The 22,744-nt window shown below is 38.4% G+C and overlaps 1 protein-coding gene and 1 long non-coding RNA gene across 2 annotated transcripts in view; one reads left to right on the top strand and one right to left on the bottom strand.

Annotated features, from left to right (window-relative positions):
* Positions 1 to 16,871, top strand: part of LOC138767614 (uncharacterized) — a 49,021-nt gene extending 32,150 nt beyond the window's left edge. Inside the window, exons 2-3 of the long non-coding RNA XR_011358816.1 lie at positions 16,312 to 16,352; positions 16,788 to 16,871. This is a non-coding gene — a long non-coding RNA (uncharacterized lncRNA). The remainder of the gene's footprint in view (positions 1 to 16,311; positions 16,353 to 16,787) is intronic.
* MXRA5 (matrix remodeling associated 5) overlaps positions 3,615 to 22,744 on the bottom strand; it is a 43,948-nt gene continuing 24,818 nt past the window's right edge. Inside the window, exons 2-7 of the mRNA XM_069945240.1 lie at positions 20,655 to 20,865; positions 20,270 to 20,399; positions 17,168 to 17,558; positions 9,651 to 14,588; positions 7,991 to 8,891; positions 3,615 to 6,724 (exon numbers count right to left, since the gene is read on the bottom strand). Coding sequence (XP_069801341.1) covers positions 4,819 to 6,724; positions 7,991 to 8,891; positions 9,651 to 14,588; positions 17,168 to 17,558; positions 20,270 to 20,399; positions 20,655 to 20,857 — 8,469 coding nt within the window. The 5' untranslated portion in view covers positions 20,858 to 20,865 and the 3' untranslated portion in view covers positions 3,615 to 4,818. The remainder of the gene's footprint in view (positions 6,725 to 7,990; positions 8,892 to 9,650; positions 14,589 to 17,167; positions 17,559 to 20,269; positions 20,400 to 20,654; positions 20,866 to 22,744) is intronic.

Raw genomic sequence — 22,744 nt, 5'->3', positions numbered from 1 at the left:
AAGAATATGTTACAATAAATGAAGTTTTCAAAGAAAGAGGTAAAGTAAATGAAGAAAATGTGTAGGTTGCAGTGTATCTCCCGGCGTATTGCTAGGTCTATAATCACGCTATTTATTAAACTGAGCCATACAATGGAAACAGCATGGTATTCATAAAATAGCTTACACGTTGGCAGTGATACAGAGGAACTCATTTATTATAGAGGGGAAAAACATTGAGAAAGAGTACATGTTATTTTGCCTGCACTGTTTTCATAGTTGCCTTTCCTATAGTAATTTATATGGCTTCATTTGGATGAGGCTCTAGAAGGCGCCTAGGCCTAGAAGGCGCATCCGCACAGCTGTGTGGGTAAAGCTGTAGTCATAGTCCATGTACCATGTTGCGCAATATGCTGTAGGCTGCACTAGTCTGATAGACTAGTTAGTTTTATTTAATAACTTAGGCACTTATAGGTACAGAAAAGCAGTGTTTTCAAGGGGCCTCCACCACACATTAGGTAAATAGTTAAAAAAAATGTGTGACCTATCCTGAGAATAGGTCATCAATATCAGACTGGTGAGGTGCCGACATCCAGAAACTTTGCTAGATCTGTGGCTTTGCCATACACATAGAAACAAAGCAGGAAGCAGACAGCTCCATATATTGTGTAGTGGCCATGCTGGGTTACTACAGCTCAGTTCTCATTCAATTTACAAACATGGCAGACTGTATGGACCTTGTCTTTTTCAGATGACAATCTTCAATGTTTTTAATTATTTGGATGCTGAGCTGCAGTATTCACAATATATGGAGCTGTGTGTGCTTCTTTTTCTTCTATCAATCAATCAAAAATAATTTCATGTAAAAATATTCCAGTACTTATAAGCTGCTATATGTCCTGCAGAAAGTGGTGTATTCTTTCCAGTCTGACAGTTCTCTGCCGCCATTTCTGTCTGTAAGAACTGTCCAGTGCAGCAGAAAACTTGCTCTTCTCTGGACAGTTCCTGTCATGGACAGAGATGGCAGCAGAGAGAGCAGTGTCAGACTGGTAAGAATAAACCACTTCCTGCAGGACATACAGTATACTCATACTCTTAAATTACCCCCTGCTCCCTTTCCCCTGACTAAATTCACTAAGAAGAGCACACCTCTTAGTGAATCTGGCTAACCGGGCGCCCAACCCTGTGCATGACGTATCAAATCTACACCTGTTTCCAATCGGGCAAGCAGGGGATAAGGCAGGCGTATGCCAGGGAGAAGGGGTGAATCTACACCTTCTCTCTGGCATATGCCCCGGCCATAACGTTTTTGAATGTCCGCTCTTGTACTTTTCAACATCCCAGTATGCTTCCAGTGGTGTTACTTAGATTTCCTTCTACTATGATCAGTACAAGATAGATTTTTACAATATGTTAAACACTGTCCTTGTGTGAGAAAGAGTTGGGCATGATTACAAGGTGCAGCATACAGCTTGAAATGCGTAGGAATTTTTTTTTTATGGCTTTCAAATGTGCCAGATTCATCACAGTGTATCAGTCTGACTGATAAACATGAAGACTGCTTAGTTTAAAGGTGTTATCTGACTAGCCCCTTTAAATGTAAACTACCTTGTATGTTAAAATTCAGCATTGCCTACCTGTCCATTCTATTTCAGCCCTCTTCTGCCACTTTCTGTGCCCCCACATGCTGATCTGTGCCCATAGCATCTTGGAGGGCCGGCTCTAGGTTTTTGCAGCCCATGGGCGACAGAGCCTCAGCGGCCCTTTTGTGGAGCAAATCATGTGAGCACAGTAAAACCAACACCCACTGTACAAATATCAGTATCCTCCCCACACACTGACCCATTTAGAGGTAGAAAGCAACCTCCCCTTATGACCATCTACTACCCTTTAGAAGATGGCCTCCAACATAGTTCCCATATAAGTATATGGCCCCCAGTGTAGTCCCTCTTTAGTGAATTGTCCCCAATGTACATGAATAGAAAAGAAATAAACAAAACACACCTCCCACATGCTCCCCCATAGCTGTAAGTCACCCGGTGCTTCTCTTCTCTGTTCTTTCATCCAGCACAGCCAGCATGTTGCACAGACGCTGCCTGCACTGGAAGTCCTTGACGCTCCTGACAAGTGGGTGGGACTTCTACTGCAGGCAGTGTCTGTAACACATGCACAAGAGAGTAGGGGAGAAAAACAAGGGAAGTCCTGCAGCGATGAGGGAGTGTGTAGGAGGTCAGTTTTGTTTTAGTGTGCTCACTGGCACTGCAGCTGAACAATACTTGAGGGCCCATGAATCCCCAAGTGATGTGCATCTGCAGTGAGATCAGATGTGGGGAGTTCAGACAGCAAAGGGGCCCCAGTGTGCCACCCAAACCGCTAACATTATAATCTGCAACTGGTGACCCCCTAGAGGCTCAGTGGGCCCTGGCACTTGCCCCAGTAAGCACTAGGGAGAGATGTCATAACTCTAGGGCTCTGAAACATTGCAATGGACCTATACAGATGTTCATGTTAAACTATTTCTGGCCTTTGGGTATTGGACCGCAGCCAACAAAGCCCCCTTCTCCGATTGTTTGTAAGATCCTTATTTATAGCTAAGTGGTTGTATATTTACTTGGTGTAATTATTTATGTTTATGTACCTGTCTTATTGTGTATTGTGTAGCTGTTATTTTATATTTGACACTTTTAATTTAGCTTCATCACTTAAGTAAACTACATCTATTCACTTCGCTATTGTGTGTGTGAACCATTTATTCCCATATCATAGAAACCACCGTTAAATACCTACTTATTTGATGGTGTTCTGACACAGGCCAAAAAAACAAGACATGTATATCAAAATCCCCAAGGACTTCCCCAAGGTACTCTTGTTTTCTCCCACATTCTACTGTACAAATAAATAGACAACTGCTGTTTTTTTCTAAAATTGCCTCTATTGGTTATATGGGATAAACAAATCACAGGCGATATTTTATGTAAAGTGCTGTGTCTGTGTTATATCAGTAATTGAAAATTAATAATACAAATTAAAAGATTTGTCTAGTTCACAAAATGTCAAATATGTAGATTGGGGACAGGGTCCCTACCTACCCCTATCTCCCACAGCTCCTGTTCCTTATGGTTCCTTTACATTGTCATCTATGTTGATTTGGAATGTGTGCACACTTGAATGCGCCTGCACTCCAAATCAAAAGAAATGAAGATCATCCGGCCGCTGCAGTACCGCCCGGGATGAACTTGCAGAACGGCAGGTGTCATATGCTGTGAGAACCCGGCCTTATAGAGGAGATATCACAGCTAGACTTGCCCACTCAGCCAGTCATTGAGGTGGATTGGCTAATCGGTTCGGTTGAGACAAGAGGAAGGATCAGAATACACCGGAGTAGGAGTTGTGGAGTGCCAGGGTAGGTATCAGTTATTGTTTGCTTTTACTCTGAGCCCAATCCACATCACAAAAACTTTGACAACCTCTAAACTTTTCCATGGATATGCTTGTAGCCTTCATGCATATGCCTCTAATACAAGCCACAGACAATAGGAATAACTAGAGTATTCTTCAGAATAATTCACTCCCCAATAAAAATCTGCAGCTGTAACGATTGTTTGGAAAATAATATTTATTATAAAATGTACAGTACAATGATCATAATAATATAAACACAGTTTTCAGCAAAGTCTTTTAAAGACCAAATAATTTATAGAAATGAGACAGGGATTGCGGTAATTTTTGTCTCATGATTTGATTACTAATATAAAACTTATGCAAAAAGCAATAACCGCAGTCATATTTTTCTGTTGCATATTCATAAGTTCAAATTTCTCACAGCCCATAAGGGAACTGAGATTGGTGACTTTCGGAGTGACGAACATTAGTGATGCAGTATGTGAACGCACACATAACAGTCGCTAAAGACAAATTATAACAAAAAAGCAAATTGCTCCTATAGGGGAACATAATGTGATGAACAACTGTTAATGGGGTTATCTTTAAAGGGGCACTCCGGAAAAAAGAATAAACTTTTCAAATCAACTGGTGGCATAAAGTTATACAGATTTGTAAATAGTTTCTAATTAAAAAATCTCCAGTCTTCCAGTACTTATCAGCTGCTGTATACTATACAGGAAGTGGTGGTTTTATGACATGGTGCTCTCTACTGCCACCTCTGTCCATGATGGGAACTCTCCAGAGCAGTAGAGGTTTTTTATTGGTATCTGCTACTGCTCTGGACAGTTCCTGTCACAGACAGAGGTGGCAGCAGAGAGCACTGTGTCGGACTGAAAAGAAAACTCCGCTTCCTGCAGAACATATAGCAGTGGATAAGTACTGGAAAGCTTGAGATTTTATAATAGAAGTAATTTACAAATCTGTACTTTTCTGACACTAGTTGATTTGAAACTTTTTTTTTTCTCTGAAATTCCCCTTTAAGAGGAGCTACTTGTATTTTGGTTATAATTTTTCTTTAAAGATAGTGGTATTGGAATGCTAAAGAGGTAAAGGAGAATAAAACATCTGCAAATAAACACATATAACTGTAATATGTGTATAGTATTAATACTTCTTTGGTAGTAAGGTGCAGATCAAGTCAATGTAATACTGTATCATTCAGAAAGATGAAAACTAAATAGCGTGATTTAGTTTCAAAAGCCTTAAAATCTGATATATTGTACATCTAGGCCTTTGGTCTCATTCATTGCATTTTCATGGCTTCTGATCTGTATGAAGACTGATATACTGCAAGCGTTGTGATTGATCGGAGGATGTCTGTATTAAGTGATACAGTATACTTTGCACTTGGATGGCAGTCATGGGCTTTTACTTGGATATTTGATCTCATTTGTCTTAATATACATGTATATAGGTTGTTTTTGTGTCACTGCCTAATATATTTTTAGCGGTGCATTTATAATAACCTGCATCTCTCTTTGAAGAATGTTGAATAACTAATGTCCCCTGAGGATGAAGAAATTTGTTTCCATATAAGCGAGACTGAGCCCCTGCAGTCAAGTGAGATTTATCCGGAAGCTCCCAGGTTATTTCAGCCTTTGGTATCCCAATAGACATGCAGTTTAACTGGACAGAGCTTCCTGGTCGAGCATAAATAACAGGTGCAGGGCTAGTAGTTATACGGGGAGGATAAGCAATGACTATCACCGGAACGTTCATTGTGGAAGAACCATATTGTGTTTTTGCCTTACACTGATAACTTCCTCTGTCATATACAGTAGTGTCTTTTACCACTAGGGTGCCATTTTGTAACAGAGAAATACGACCTTTAAGTTGTGGACCATCGATAACCACTCCATTGGGTAATGTCCAAGAGATCTCAGGCTTTGTTTCTCCTTGAGTGATGCAGTGAAGTTGCAAAGTCTCTCCATTGATGATGCTTACCAGGTTGTTATAATTGTTGCTTATTTGCGGCTTGCGCCCAATCTGTACAGTGACCTTTCTGTCAGTAGATCCGGCTACGTTTACAGCTCTGCAATAATAGGTTCCTCCATCGGCAGCTGCTATAGAACCAATGTGTAAAATTCCATCCTGTCTATGGAGCATTCTGTAGAACTGATTGCCACTAGTGATCTGGGTTCCATTCGGGAGAATCCATACTATGTCAGGTTCTGGAATCCCCATAGCAGAGCAGTTTAGTTTAACAGACTGTCCCTCAGCCACAACAACATTTTCATGGTCACTGTTAAAGTAGGGCTTCACTGCCGGCTCGGTAACAGTCAGCTGTACGATTAACTTGGCTTCGCCGCCTTCGTTCCTTCCGATACATACTAACTGTACGGAATCTGTTTTACGCAGAACTTTTATTTCAAGTGTTCCATTACGATGAACGGTGATTCTGTTACCATAGTAAGGAGCGGGAAGGATTACTCCTTCAGGAAAAGCCCACATAACGCGAGGTGTCGGAATTCCTTCAGCTTTGCAGTCTATCAGTAGCTGACTATTTTTCATGGCCGATTCTTTTATCGTCGTTATAGTGTCGGTATAACCATTGATTTTAGGTGGAAAAACGTTCACGTGAATATGAACCATTTTTTTATCCTCGCCACCTTTATTTTGAGCTAGACATGTGTAGTTTCCGCTATCAGACCGTTGGGCCTTTTGGATGAGTAGAGTACCATCTTGAAAGATTTGGTATTTTTCAGATGAGCCAGGTATAGGTCTATTTGATGGAGAAAGCCATGTAATTTTGGGAATAGGTTCACCTTTAGCTTCGCAAGAAACAGTGACAACATCCCCGTAAGGCACATTGATAACGGAATAGGTTTTATTCTTAATAACTGCTTTTTCGGCTACTATTTTGACACTTACTCGCATCTCATCTTGTCCAATTTGATTCACAGCATAGCAGGTATAATCACCTTCCTCTTTCATTCCTACGTCATTGAAGTACAAGGTTCCATTGTTGAATACGACATATCTTCTTGAGCGTGCCCCACTGTCATCTGATTGCATTACATTATTAACCATACTTCCATCTGGTAGACTCCATGAGATTTCAGGATTGGGAACACCAGTTGCAACACAATCGACCTTCAGATCTCCACCATACATAACTTTATGGTCCAAATCATTTTTATGCTGAATTTTAGCAGGTTTCATCATCACGTTTACTTTGAGAACCAAATAGTCATCTCCGAGCTTGTTTCGCGCCATGCACAGATAGTCCCCTGCATCTTTTTCAGTAACTGAATAGATGATTAGTGTTCCATTTGAAAATGTTTTGATCCTCGAGTCGAAACTGTTCAAGGCCAGAAAAAAAATATCACATTATTAGTACATGCAAGCAATATAACATAAACCAAGAACTGTTACAATACAGCTTTTAATGCAAACAAAGCTAAACAGGAAACTGGATAGACTTACAGATGAGGCTATGTTCCCACAAAGTTTTTAAAGTTTGTTAAAAAAAAAATAAATAAAAAAAAAACAGTTTTTTCACCTAGATAGATGTTATGGGAACATAGCCTCACAATGTTACAGAGTACAATTTGTTTCATACCTGTTATAAAAGATTTAGTAAGAAAATATGTGTGTTAGAAGAAAACCTTTCTGCTGTAAAGCTGAGAATAATCTAGGGAAGTCAGGGTATATGTACCATACAGACAACCTCTGAAGCCCATAGATAGATGGGCCCAAAGCTCAGGTTGGTTTTCTTTTTTACTATGATCATTGTAAAGTTATACAGCACTCTATCATTAGCCATCAATGATCATGGTGCCTTTCTCTGCGACATGGAAGACAGACCAGACCAAGACCTCTTCATTCCAAAGTGAATAACCATCAATAAAATTTTTATATGGGGCTTTTTTCCCTTTATACTGGAAATAGTCCATTTACCTATGGGCAGTATTATTATAATTATTATATTATCATAATATGGTTAGGGTCTGCAGCCCTATTATTTTAAGTATCAGGGGTGGTGGCAACAGTTGAAACCCCACCAAAACAGTCATTCAGAATAATTGCATAGGATAAAAGAGAAGTGCAAATTTTTCTTAGCAAAATCCAGTCTAGATCAGTGGTGGCCTAATAAAAAAAAGGTTGTCTTCCGGGGATTTATAACTATAGATTTGTTGGCAAAATAATTTTCTATATATCTACATGGGGGATATAAACATGGGGGATCCTGCCACAAGTCTTAGGCGGCACACCCAGTCTTTTGAGGTTATGCTATCATATCCGTCCTTCAGTCCCTATATTTAATCACTTGTATGGTCCTTCTGTCTGTAGCTTCAAAATATCTCCCCATTACTACTGTGGAAATGGCCAAATCTCTTGTTGCTCTCACACATTCTCATCCTGATTGCTTGATGTCATTGCTAATTGGACATAATTCTCCCCTCTCCAATTTACTCTAAATGTAATAGCTAGGCTAACCTTTCTGTTCATATCTGTATACACAGATACTGGATCTATGATTGACTTATCCATTTTTATGTGTACTATCTTACACAATCTTGTGATATTAGGGCGCTCAATCCAGCTTAAAAGAATAACAAGATACCTGAAGAAGGAGTCCACTAGGCGTTTCGAAGGAAGTCTCCACATTATTCTCGGCCACGGATCACCAGCTGCACTACAGTCTAAGCGTAGAATCCCACCATAGGTTACATCTGTTTTCTGAGGAGAACTTGCAGTGATCTTTGCATTTGTTGAAAATTTCCTTACATCCAGATGTACTATCCTCCTGGCAGCGCCTACAATGTTTGCCGCTATGCACTCATACTTCCCAATGTCTCTTGGTGAGCTGTTACGTATATAGAGTGTCCCATTGGGAAATACAAACAAATTCCCATTTGCATATTGAGAAGGTCGGACCTGCGTACCATCTAAGAGCACCCAACGAATGGTCGGTGGAGGAGCACCTTTTGCTGAACAATGAATATAAATGCTATGGCTCTGTGGCAGTGTAATATTTTCCAGCTTTTCCTGTTGAATTACAGGAGGCAATGGTGATACTTGAAGCTTTACAGTCAAACTATCTGCTCCTGCCACATTACTAGCAATGCACTTGTAAATCCCTCGGTCAGGAAATGTCACATCTTTTATGGATAAACTTCCATTGGCCAACAGCATTACATGGGATTCTGTAGTAGAGACAGTATGGAGTATTTTCCTGTCTGGCAATATCCAAGAGATATGAGGAGGTGGAAGACCACTAGCATTACAGTCCATTGTAATTGTATCTCCGAGATATACTAAGGTGTCCTTAAAACGGGGTAGTGCTAGTTTTGGTTGTTGAGCCACAACTGACAAAGTGACTGTCATCTTATCAATACCATGTTTATTCTGTGCAGTACACATATATTGTCCCCGGTCCTGAAGCTGAAGTTTCTGTATATGTAATGTCCCATTATCCAGGACTTCAAAACGTTGTATTTTGTTTCTTGAAGACATTACTGCACCTGAAAAAAATGTAAGTATGCAGTTATAGATAATATATAGATAATATATCATTTTATTGAAGGATGACATTTAAAAGGTCTATTTGTCCTGCAAGTAATAAGCCCTCATATGGCTCATTTTATGGAGAAATATGGAGAAATAAGAATTGTGACTCTTTGAATATGAGAGTAAAGAATTTTCCAAAAATCATGTACTACAGAAGGGGTTAAAGAGTGATGGTCATTAAATAAAACTTTTGATATAAGAGAGAAACATATCAAAATGTTTTATTGGTCAGGATCGAAGTGTTTAGACCCAGTAGAATGAGTGGGGAGATGACCACACTGCTGTATGCTCCTCTATCTATGTCTGCAACCTAGAAGTAACCCATAGACTTGAATTGCATTGAAAGTTTGTCTAGGTCACGTGACACAAAGTCAGATGTGAATACACTGTTTGTGAACTTTGTCAGTAGCGACCAATGAAAACATTTGATATGGCTCTCTTTTTTTTTATGACAGTGCCCATATAACTCTGGTAAGAAAATTGCTTTGGAAATTGTCAACAAGTTAGGTAACTTGACTTTCAATATTAATGTTAAGTTGGATATACAGTACTAAGTTTGTCGTACAAGTTGGATATACTAAGTGGGTCGTAAAAGTAAACAGGTTGTTTAAATTACTATTTAAACAAAACATTTGAGGCTAATATGCCTACAAATAGTCACTAGCTATATGTAAAACTATACTTTGTTGGTTTTATTCTATTGAATGTATTACCTGTAGCAAGCTTTGTCCAAGTAATGGAAGGTTTAGGTTCCCCAGTAGTTTCACATGGAAAAACAGCATCCAATTCAAATGGCACAGATACAAACTGGTTGCCAGTTGTCACAATCTTGGGCTTGCTTTCTTGTATCTTGTTAAAAAATGAAGGCTGCTGCATTGGTTCCACTTTATTTGTAGCAAGACGAGGTCTTTGGTTAACATTAAAGTAATGCCACAATGGCTGTGCCGTAGAACCTGGCGGAGATGAGCGGCTTTGCAAAAAATAAGCAGGGGTTGTAGTGGTTGTGGTTGTAGTTAAAGTTCGGGTTACTATTTGAGCAGGTAAAGTGGTGGTTTTAATAGCATTCAATGCTGTTGTCCAGACTTTATTAGTTGCACTGGCTGGGGCTAACATGGTTGGAGGAATAGGCTTTGAAGTAACAGTAAACTGATAAAACCTTGTTCTGTTAAAACGATAGGGGATTCTTGGGTTGATGTAATACGGATTTACGTAAGGAATACGTACTGAGTTACCTTTATTATCATTTATAAAGTTATTTCCATACGGTCTGTAATAGGGTGTAATCCTTTGTCCCTGAGAAAACCTGTTTGGTGTCACTGGTCCTGGTCTGTGTATCGGGATAACTGTAGTAGTGGTTGTTGCAGCAGGAGTAGTAGTTGTAGGCATTTGGGTAGTTTGCTCTATCTTTTCTTGGACACTTTGCACTGTGTGCGCAGTATAAGCTGTTATCTCTGGTTTATTGGTTATTGCAATTGGCTGATTGGTAACAAAGTAGCGTATGGGTCCATAGGTTCCAAAGTGTGGCGGTCTTATGTTTCCTCTGGCTGGATTATAGTACGATGGAACTATTCCTTGATGGTACTTGCTTACTAGTCGAGGTTGATGACGATATTTCGGGTTATAAGGAAGGCTGTTGTTTGACTTTGAACCATAGGTGTCCTTAACTTGTTCTTGTTTAGTCTGCACAAATACTTTATTCTGGTTGGAAGAATATACATCCAGCTCATTTATTCTTGAAGGACTAGTGCTTGTTTGTAATATTTTAGGACTCCGTGTGGATGCAACTACATTTATAGTTTCTTGATATTTGGTCTTAGGAATTGAAGGCTGTATTGGTAAATGTGTTGTGCTTGAAGAAGTCATATAGTACGGGGTGGTAGGGGCAAAAATATTTTTTGTAACTGGATGAGCTGTTATATACCTTCCAGGATTGGGTGTTACATATTGCCTAAGGGGATGGCTAAGTGTTGCTGTATTTAATTGGTAATAGTGAATTGTTCTATGATGATTTTGGTCTTTAGTAACAGTGGTAGTAGTTTTTCGAGTTGGTTGTAATGTTGTTGTCTGTCTGTATATATCTTTTTGGCTAGAAGTTTCATATTTTATTGAACTGTGAGTACTGACACTATGGGTGGTTAATGTTGGTGGCTCAGTTGTAAGAAGCACAGGAGATGGTTCTGTTACAAAGACAGGCTCAGATTCTGTAAGTTTAGTATCTTCTAAAACATCCATTTTATCTGTATCAGGTTGCCAATACAGACTTGGGATAGTTTTCGGCGATGCTTTTGTGGTGCTCTTTGTACTTGGGACTCTCATAATTTGAATATCATTCTCTTGCACATCTTCTGCATCATCAGTAGATTTTACTGTATATAATTCTTCAGCGTTGTTTATATTTACAGTGTCCAAAGTCTCTGTTGCTGTAACTGGGGGAGCAAGTGGTACTTCCATTGTGGCAGGTGTTTGTGTAGAATGTAACACTTCTGCTCTAGGAGTAGTAGAAGTAGTAGAAGTAGTAGAAGTAGTAGTAGTAGTAGTAGTAGTAGTAGTAGTAGTAGTAGTAGTAGACAGAATCTGTTTATTCTTTGTTGAAGATGGAAGAATTGCATGATAAGTTGACTGAATATATAATGGGCTAGTAGTTACCCTAGGCTGATGGACGATATTATCTTGATTTGACAAAACTCTTGTGATCTTTTCTTCTTCTAAAATTGGTCTTTTTCGAGTTACAAAATTGAAATTACTTTGTGCAGATGACATAGTGGAATTAATTTGGTTTTGACGATGTCGGAATCTGTTTGGTCGAAACTTTCTTCTTCCGTTGTTTCTTCTTCTTGGATATTGAACATAGGCAGGAGTTGAAAGGGTAGTTGTTGTAGTTGGCATTTGTGTAGTGTATTGCATAGTTCTAGTAGTTGCTCTTGGGATTGTTACAAAATTATGTGAATTTGTGGTCATCCATAAATGTTCAGCTTCTACTGTGGTTTCCGGATTTTCACCATTTACATTAAAGCTGTTATCACTATTAGTGGTAAACCCTTCTTCTATTGTATGTTTATAACTTTCCGGAGAAGCTGAGACAAGTGGAACAGATAACGTGTCATCTGAATTAGGACTAGTTGAAAGAGGAAGTGATGTAGTAATAACATTTTCGGTTGATTTAGGTATAATACCATTTATGGCTTCAGAGACTCTTTGGTCGTGTTCAGGAATAGTGGTTTCAGTTGAAGTTGGAGAAGACATATCAGTGTCCACTTCTAAATTTACATTATATCTGTCACTATCTATTTCTGGTTCTGTGGGATATTGATACGTTGGTATTTTAAGGGTAGACTTATTAATTGTGGCATGTTGTGTAGTATGAAAGCTTGGTGTTGTAGCTAGTTCAGCATCTTCAGAATCATGCGTTTCAGTAGTAAACATAGTGGTAATGGTATTAATTGACGTACTGTCTTCATCGACAAGATTTTCTTGTCGTTCTGAAATCTGATCCATTTCATTTGTTTCAGTTTTAATGACATTTGTTGGATTGTTATTTTCAATACCGGTATCATCTTCTGTAAAAGCCTTAAAATCTTCTTCACCTGTTGAATATATAGAATCTTCTATATCTAGATTTTCAATAGTTGACTTTACTGGATTTACTGTACTTAAGGCGTCAAATAAAAGAGAAGATTCTGTCTTTGTTTCCTCTAGGATCTCCTCTACAAATGGAACATTGCTATAATCATCTGGCTCTTCTTTGGTTACTGTAAGAACATTATGGTCTACCTGTGTTGTTTGATCTTGATATTGTGTTATGGTCACCTTTGGTGAAGATGTTATATGTAATACGTCATCATCGTCATCTGCCGATGCTTCTTCCACATTGCTTGCTGCTTCTGATATTGGTTCAGATATTAAAGAAGGAGTTGTATCTTCATGCTCATAGGTTGGGGTAGTTACAGCTCTTGGAGTTGTTAGGAATGGAACATCAGTAGTTTTTAGGTTATTTCTTCCTCTAACTTTAGCCAAAATAGTGGCCCACTTTTTAGGATCAATTTTCTTACTACCCCCTATTATTCTCCTTCTTGATTCAAACTTTCTTCGTCCTTCTGCTATATTGCTGTCTTCCTCTTTTTCTGTATTTTTCCAAGAATTATTTTTCTTCCTGTCTTTTCTGATATTTTTGCCCTGACCTCTTGAACTTTTATCTTTCCCAGATTTAATTCTGTCCTGCACATTTTTGTATTTCTCTTTTTCCTCTTGTACATCTCTTTCACCAGATCCCCTATCATCATCTATTAGATCATACATGGGCTTTGAAGAAATCTTCACCATGGGGCGTTTTTTAATTATTGTTATTTTATTCAACTGCTCTGAGAACTTTTTTAGGATTGCCACCTGCACACTATAGTGATCTTCTCCATATTGATTGAGAGCTATGCACCTATAAAGGCCGCTATCGGTAAGCTTAGTAGCTGGAATTAGCAAGGACCCATCATTTAATAAATATGCACCAGATTTGTTTGTGCCCGAATTAATAATATTATTGTTTGGTAAAATCCAATTCACCTCAGCATTGGGATTTGCCTCTGCACTGCATGGTAAAGTTACAGATTCTTCAACTGTTTTAGTGACAACTTTAATGTTGCTTTCAGAAATCTCATTGGATGAAGGCTGCACCACCACTCTTATAGCCAAGGTGTCAACCTCATGCTTAACTTTTGCAATACAATGATAGACACCAGAATCTTGGAAATCTGCTTGTTTTACCATCAACTGTCCACTTTCTGATATGGAATATCTACTATTTTGATCAATGTATGGGGCTTTCAATGTTGTACCATCTGGGAGACTCCATTCTATAGTTGGTGTTTCGGAGGACTTTACGGGGCAAGACATTTGGCAAACGCTTCCTTTAATGACACTATAAGATGTTTTGGTGTTGTCATTCCTATTGATCATGACCCAGCTATTCTTTGGGTACTGAATATCTTTTGTGTGCATGGATTGGGAGAGCTGTGTGGAGAAAGATAGGGTAACTTTTTTTGCTGTACTCATTCTTCTATTTAGCTGAATCTTGATGACTGTTTGCATCACCCATTCCGGTTCTGCTGTTATGACAGCTCGGACTCCTGTGTAATAATAGGAATCGTGATCCAGATTCTGTTTATATCTGTACGTTGTTTTGGAGCTATCAGTAAACAGCAGTTCTCTTTCCAATTTTACAGGAACCTCACTATAGTAGGCTATTAGCTTCCATAACTTTTCATAGTTATCCCGAGTCATGGGGCATTCAAAGTATAAAGCAAAAGTTGCATTCACATCAATTTCCTCTTGGTGAAGTTGGTTCCACTGAATATTGCTATAGTCTTTGGTTTTCTTGATTTGACAATCCAGATTTACTTTGTTTCCATGTTCATCTGTCATGTTTAAAATAATCTGCCCAAGAAAATCTTTATCCAACTCTAACAATTGAAGCTCAGCGTCGTCATCTTCAGAGTTAACGTCACTGCTGTTTATCCTGAGCGGTGAGGAGATAGTGGGCCGTGAACAGGCCATATCTTTAAGACTCTGGATTTCTTGGTTTTGTAGTTGTCTTGGGCTGGAACACATTGCACACAGCTGTCCATTTTCATATGACCTGTCTTTCTTGCATTTTAACACACCTACAGGTATAAAAAGAAAAAGATGTTTTCAATGCAATTTTTTTTTTTTTTTACAATATTACTTAGATTAAGAGAATGAATGGGTTTTTTTTGTAAAGTAAAATACATTGGCATCTAATCAATCAACTTCTAGGCATAATTAGTGGGTAATACACTTCCCTTGATCCTGAAAACACCTGCAGTACATGGCTTTACATGACTACAGGTGCATTAAGTACCAAACTGTACTGGAACCATAGAACCTTTTCCAACAGACAATGTATGATTTGCCTCCAGGAAAGATAAAATATCTCCTATCATCTTCTGTTCTTCATAAAAAGTAATGTGCTGTTTGAAAATGGGTCTTGTGATCAAAGAGGATTAAGCAGCTTACCTTAAGGCCTGTGTTGTGTATTGCACATTAAAAGGATAGTAAGCTGGGTGAAGAGCGTGCGTCAGGTGCCAGTGCTTTATTTCTCACCACTGCTTATTAGAAAAAATCCAGAAGCTGTGTGTATGTTTGTAGAAATGACAAACCTTTATTTTTCTCAGTCATTGGGTAAAAATGGAACTACCCCCTATATGCAGTATATTAGATAGTCAATGCCTCACTGACTGATATTTATGTCCAGTTTACATAGATTACATATAATATGGCATGGTTATTATGGCCTCCACGACCTTGATCCAGACTGGAGGTTGTGGAGTTTATATAGGCCAGTTTCACATGAGTATTTTATAGATGCAATTTGTTAGCATCCATGTTATATCCAAGTGTCCTTGCCTGAACACAGATTTATCAAACCAAACAAATCAAATCTTATATACTGAGATTCGTAATTCATAAGGAAGTCGGCTGCACAATTTAATACACATAAGAAACAACAACAAAAGATTACGCTACCTACAGGTGTACCGTGTCAGCCCGCTTAGCCAATCACTGACTGAGATGGGACAGTGCTGCGTCCAGTCATTGGCTGAGCGGGCTGTTACTCTAATCTCAGGAGTGACAGTCTGCTCAGCCAATCACTAGACAAAGCGTTGTCACATCTTAGTCAGACAGTTATTGACTAAGTGGGCTGTCACTCTTATTTCAGGAGTGACAGCCTGCTCAGCCAATAACTGACTGAAACAAGACAGCACTGTGGCCAGTGATTGAATGAGCAGGCTGTCACTCCTGAGATGAAAGTGGCAGCCCGCTCAGGCAATCACTGACTGACTGAGACAGGACAACGCTGTGACCAGTAATTGACTGATCTGGCTGTCACTCTTGTCTCGGAAGAGACAGCCGGCTCAATCAATCAATGGCCATGGCTCTGTCCCGTCTCAGTCAGTGATTCATTGAGAAGGCTGAAGGCTGTAGGACACCAGACACCGAAGAAGGAGGAAACTGTAGGGAGCACAGACAGGTAAGTATTGATGTGCAAACTTGCCTGCAAACGTTTAGCTGTTTTAGTGCAGTTGGATTAAGGCTTGGTTCAGACAAACCCAAACTTTGCTTTAAAGTTAGGTGAATCTGCCGATCCAAACTTTTTAAAAGTTTGTTCATCTCAAGTAATCATCATAATAGCTAGTAAATAGGAATTTTTTTAAACTATAGTAGAGCATAACATATAATTAAATAATAAAGTAAAAGCTGTTTCAATACTGTGTATACCTATTTTAATTGATGTGGTATTGTCTGCCATCTTAATTCTTGTTTTTCCTCTAATATGTTTTTCTAATGATGCTTTTGGCTTTGTAGAGGCAGAGAAGGTGGAGACTCATCATTGCACTTGCAGCAAGGTAAATAGAAAAGGGACATAGCACTTCTGTTCCCTAACTCACTGTAGAGAATGTGTAGTGGTAGGTGTATAACTGTGCAGATTATAAGTGTATGGACTCTATTTCATCAATGCACACATGTCACTCAGGACAGATATAGGATCTTCACCAGCAATCTACAAATGGGAGGGGCATAACGCTTACAGAGGTTCTCCAGGATGGGAAAAACTACAGCCACTTTCTTGCAAAAACAGCACCACCACTGTCCTCAGGTTGTATGTGATATTACAGTTCAGCGACATTCACTTAAACTGAGATGCAAAACCCCACCCAAACTGAGGACAGGAGTTGTGCTGTTTCTGGAAGAAAGCCTGGATAACCCCTTGAACACAGAAGGGGAATCTGGGTGGGAAAGGGTCTGAGTGTTGCCAGAAGATATAGCTTTAATTTCTGCAGTTTGCAGGAAGTCAGTCACAAAGGAGAAACTGACCTCCTGATCTCACTTCCTTGTGGTCAGACTGGTGGTCACATGACTGAGCTGCAGTAATGAAATGTATGGATGAAGGTGAGCTGGGATGAAACAACTGACACTGCAGGAATTTGATAAAGGTACAACAATTTGTATGTGAAACTGGTTTTGAACTAAATGTTAAAAAATCAAGCTACTTTTTAATGAGAAATTTTTACTTTTAATTAGGTAGACTTTTATTGTCCGTTAGTCCAGTTGTCCAATTATAATGAACAGAAAATAAATAAATAAGTTAAAAAAAAAAAAAAAAAAATCATGGTATATCATGGTATATCCTAACACGGAAGTTGTTTCAGAAAACACTTACCATTGGACTGTTCATCCCATTCAAGTAACCATTTTAATTGACAATCACAGGCCCAAGGGTTGCCATGAAGATAAAGGTTTTCCAGTAATGGCATTGTTTGGATCATGCCGGCAGGGAGCGTTTGAATCATGTTGTCTGATAAGTAAAGATGCTTCAATGTTGATTGTCTGAAATAGCCCAAAAAATTAAAAGTGCAGAAGGTGTTGGCATGGAGTTGCTGAAGTGAGTTGCCTTCTAGATGGAGTAGTCTTAAGGCAGTTAATCCATTGAATGCATTGGGATGTATAAATTCAACTTTATTATGGTCAACATGTAATCTGGTTAAACCGGAGAGTCCGTGAAACGTGTGGCTGGAGATGACTTTCAGTTTGTTGTAGCTCATTTTGAAAACCTTTGGAGAAAACAAGACAAGAAAAAAAAAATCAGTAAATGACTAATTAAATAGTAGTATCAACTATGATTACAGAATTAGGCTCTGTTCACATCTACAGCGTCTTCCAGTCATATCGAAAGCCACGAATACCGGATCTGACGAAAACATTAGCAGGTTGATTTAAAATGGGGCCTGTCAGGGTTCCATCGGGGTTTCTATTATTTTGACAGCAAGAAAATTTCTGCATGCCACTGAGCTTTATGTGATGTAAGTCAATGAATCCGGTTACAGAGGACATATATAGGAATACTTATAAGAGATCTGTATCAATAAAAGGGAGTTTATGGTTTGCAGAACTTATTTTCATATCATCTGTATATGCATTCTGAATGAATAGAAAGCTGTCCCTTTTTCTGGGCCTCCATCACCCTGATTGACACCTGTCACAAATGGCATTGATATATGTGACCCAGCAAGCATCCTAGTTTAATACTATGCTTTCCTGTGTTCCAGAGATCTGTTACCAAACCCTTCTGCCTTAAGGCTTACAGAGGTGTTAAAGGGCAAATCCAATGAAAAAAAAAAGTCTTTCAAATTAACTGGTGCCAGAAATTGCCAGAAATTTGTAATTTACTTCTATTAAAAAGTCTCCAGTCTTCCAGTACTTATTAGCTGCTGTATGTCATAGACACAGGCATGTAGGGCATACAGCAGCTAAAAAGTACTGGAAGACTTGAGATTTTTTAATAGAAGTAAATTACAAATTTCTGGCACTTTCTGACACCAGTTCATTTGAAAGAATTTTTTTCCCCTTTAACTTCTGCATTGCCTTTCTCCCATTGGCTGCTTCTCTGTGACGTCATCTCTGGCTGCTATATACCTCTGCCGCACCTCTCACTTGGTGCTCAGCTATGAAGTCAGTTACTTTGTCTCCAGCCTGCTAAATATTGATATTATTTCTTTATGACCTTAGCATTGTTCCACTGCCCATGGCCTTGGATTATCTGTTCCTCACCCAAATCCTAACCTCCATTCTGTCTATTGACAGTACACTATTACCTTATCTGGGATTTGTGGTACTACCCCTACATCTGATTTTGCTCCTGACTTGTGGTCACATTCTAGTCCTGTACCAAACCAAAAAAGAAAAAGCGACACAGCTATGCAAAGTTGCACACCCAAAAATAGCTTACATATAGAAAATCTTTATTGATACACTAACAACAGGAACAACATTAAAACCAATTAAAATGGTGGCAAGAAAACTCCACACAATTACATATGAGCCCCCACAATACTTGGAGCTACATAAGATATACCAGGTAGGGATATTCACACCACAATAGAACTAGGACTTATAAATCAATAACAAAAATATACACATATATACAAAATCTATGAATATCAATAAATTCACAATCGGTCAAATTTTGTGACAAGTCCTCCCTGGTATACAGTCACCTATATTATATATTGGGTATAGGTGACTGTATACCAGGGAGGACTTGTCACAAAATTACGAGAAAGAACGAGAACGCAAAACTAAAAATTGTTGCGGTCATTAAGGCCATTTTGGGGTATTCTTATCTCAACTATTATAGTTATACTCTTATAGTTTAATATTTTTGCAAACACATTTGTTCAGCAAACCTTTCTCCTTCTCCTGATATGCTTCTCTTTCCCTCCCATTGTTGACAGCTCCTTGTGTAGGCTACCGGCAACAACTCCTCTCCTCTAAAAGCAGTGGTCCGGTAGTTGTATATACAGATACAAGATTCACTATATTAGTTGAGATGAGACCACCCCTTTAAGTAATTTACAAAAAAAACAAAATTGCTGTAGACATTATTGTATGTTATTTATGTTATACATCATGCTCTTTTTTCAATGTTGCTTTTATAGTGTCAGCATATTCTCCTATATTATGCAGACATTACTGTTTACATCAGTCTCTGTCCTTTATGAAGCTCCTAACTTTCTAAAATGTAGTGTGAGAGGAAACCAATATAAACACAGCAAAAAACACAAAATCAACACTGGTGTTTTCCACAGACATATTAAAACAAGGCTAAGCGCATAAAGGCAACAGCACTAACCACTAAGCCACCTGCTTAGTACTAACCACTGAGCCACCTGCTCAGTACTAACCACTGAGCCACCGGCTCAGTACTAACCACTGAGCCACCTGCCCAGTACTAACTACTGAGCCACCTTCTTAGTACTAACCACTGAGCCACCTGCTTAGTACTAACCACTGAGCCACCCACTCAGTACTAACCACTGAGCCACCTGTCCAGTACTAACTACTGAGCCACCTGCTTAGTACTAACCACTGAGCCACCCACTCAGTACTAACCACTGAGCCACCTGCCCAGTACTAACTACTGAGCCACCTTCTTAGTACTAACCACTGAGCCACCTGCTTAGTACTAACCACTGAGCCACCCACTCAGTACTAACCACTGAGCCACCTGCCCAGTACTAACTACTGAGCCACCTGCTTAGTACTAACCACTGAGCCACCTGCTCAGTAAAAGCATTTTTCGAGAAATAATAAATCATGGTTCCAGTCAAATCAAAAAGCCATAAAACTAACAAAAAGGGTTATATAATTGTCAAACTGGATTATAGAGGAGCATGTAATAATAGGATTTATACTGTTACACTAAAACATACTGGCATAACAATACCCAAAATATTTTAAGAACAATAAAAAATAGGTAAATTACCTGTAAGGCACTTAAATCTTTGAAAGCTCCATTAGGAATGTTTTGCACATCATTGCTGTGAATCAAAAGCATTTCTAGCTTGGATAATCCAGAGAATGCATGCTCAGGAATGGACTGGATGCTGTTGAACCTGTAAAAAAAATGCATTGTACATTAAATAAGAAAAATAAGAAAAATATATAGAAAAATGTTATGCAAGTTAGACATCAAAGAAGAAATGATAAATCCATGACAACACTACTCCTCTCCTCTTCTCCATTGTCAAGCTTGTTCTGTTGAATGTGTATGTCCCCCTTTACACCCAAGAGTTCTCAGTTCATGGTTTAATGCTGAGACAAATTCTGAAAAGGCAAATAATACATTTAAAAAATTTTTATATACAAACCCTAAATTAATTCTTTCCACGTGTTTTGGGATTCTTGTTGGTACAGTTGCTAGAGATCGGAATGTGCAGTGAACTTCGGAGTTGACATAGCAGGCACATGGTTTAGGACAGGAAAGGGCACTATGTGGAAACCTCAGCAATATGATAATCAACGGAAACAACCATAGATGCATCCCATGGTACATTCTGGTTACTGTCTTCATCTTTGCTCCTGTAGAAACCAAAAATATTTTAATTTCTGTTTAAAAATTCACAAAAAAAAATTTCACACTAAATATTGAACACATTTTTTCTCAGATCCAATGCAAGTTGAAAAACTTAAACACTTCTACAAGAAAACTGCAAAAAATCCTTGTCATCCCTTTTTTTTGGCACACACCATGATACAGTTTTAGTGGCTTTTTCCTACCAAAATAGTATGTGTTACTAAACGTGTTTTGTTTTTTTTTAGCTTTTTTTCAGTTGTGTTTATTTCATTACAAGTCATGTGACTCTTTGATCATGTGATGCAAGGATTTCTTTTGAAGAATATGAAAATTACCATAGAAAATACATACAAAAAAACTATTATACCACCATTCTTGGGCTTCAAAACATAAACTTTATTTCAATTTAATGTGTATTAGCATTAGAGATGAGTGAACTTACAGTAAGTTCAGACAAACCCGAATCTGATCTCTCAGCCATTAAATCAGCCGCCTGGAAAAGATGGATCCATCCCTATGACTGCCTGGAAAACATGGATATAGGCATAGGTCTCGTAGGACTGCATCAATCTTTTCCAGGCAGCAAGATTCATCGTTCCAGTAAACAGGTTTGGGTTTGGCCGGACTTACTGTAAGTTCACTCCTCTCTAATTAGCATAGGCATTTTCTTTTTTATTCAACATTACATTCCAAGCCATTTTTTTTTTCACTGTCATGTGATTGAAGTAAAGGGATTCTAATTCTACTTTCTATTTCAAGAAAGTAACGCAATAGCAAATGCCAACATGCATAGAGACACGGAGGAAGATTTATCAACAGCACAGGAGGAGGCAACAAGAATGTACTTTGGTTTACATAAGGCAGGTCCAGACGGATTTACTAAGAGGCATACCTCTCTCACTAATGAGGTGACTGAGGCGGGGCTTTAAATAAGCCTTTGATAAATGTCCCCCATGGTGGAGGAGAAGAAAAGGGTCAGAAGCACCAATAGTCCCTTCGTGTTGTCAGTGTTGGCCGGATGCCTGTTGGTAGACCCACAGTCCTCAAGTGGGTATGTGTCAATTGTGCAGATGGAGTCCAACAGTATCCAAGGATAATCTTCCAAAATTTATTGGTACCCAAGTCTACATATACATTTCAACTCCTGCTGGAGTCTTTGTCAAGTATGCTTAACAAAGACCCCAGAAGGGGTCGAAATGTTGTATCTACGTAGAATTTGTTCCCAATAAATTTTACAAGATTATCCTTGGATACTGTTGGACTCCATCTGCAAATCCTACCCTCCCATCTGCGCCTACTTGGATGGATTAATATTCAGGTCAATCAGAAAGTGTTTGCAAATTAATAATTTCTCTACATTTCATAAATAACACCTCCTTTCTGTGTTAACAGCTACTCTTGAAAATGATTCACCGTTAAACATGGTTCTCAAGGTGGAAAAGTTTGAAGGTCTCTTTATAGAGAGTTACAGTAAGGTTTGGATTTCCATAATTTCCTAAGATAAAGGAGCAGAAATGCTTGGTGTCTGAATTATTATTATTTGAATTATTATTATTATTATTATTATTATTATTATTATTATTATTATTATTATTATTATTATTAATAATAATAATAATAATAATAATAATAATAATAATAATAATAATAATAATAATAATACATTTTGAACATATCTAGGATTCTGATGTTGCCAATGTTTAGCTTGTCAAGTTAAAACTCATATCCATATTCAGTGATTTGTCAATATGACAATATGACATATACATATATCATTAAGAGTAGTAAGTGAAGAACAATGCCCAAGGGTAAAACACATACAACCACAATAAGCTGTGTATTCTAAAAGAATCATAACATATGAGTCATGATAGGACTCATTAA

Source organism: Dendropsophus ebraccatus, chromosome 11 (assembly GCF_027789765.1).
Source record: "Dendropsophus ebraccatus isolate aDenEbr1 chromosome 11, aDenEbr1.pat, whole genome shotgun sequence".
NCBI classification, from domain to species: domain Eukaryota; kingdom Metazoa; phylum Chordata; class Amphibia; order Anura; family Hylidae; genus Dendropsophus; species Dendropsophus ebraccatus.
Note: the sequence above shows the minus strand (reverse complement) of the source record. Positions and strands in the feature narration are given on the sequence as shown.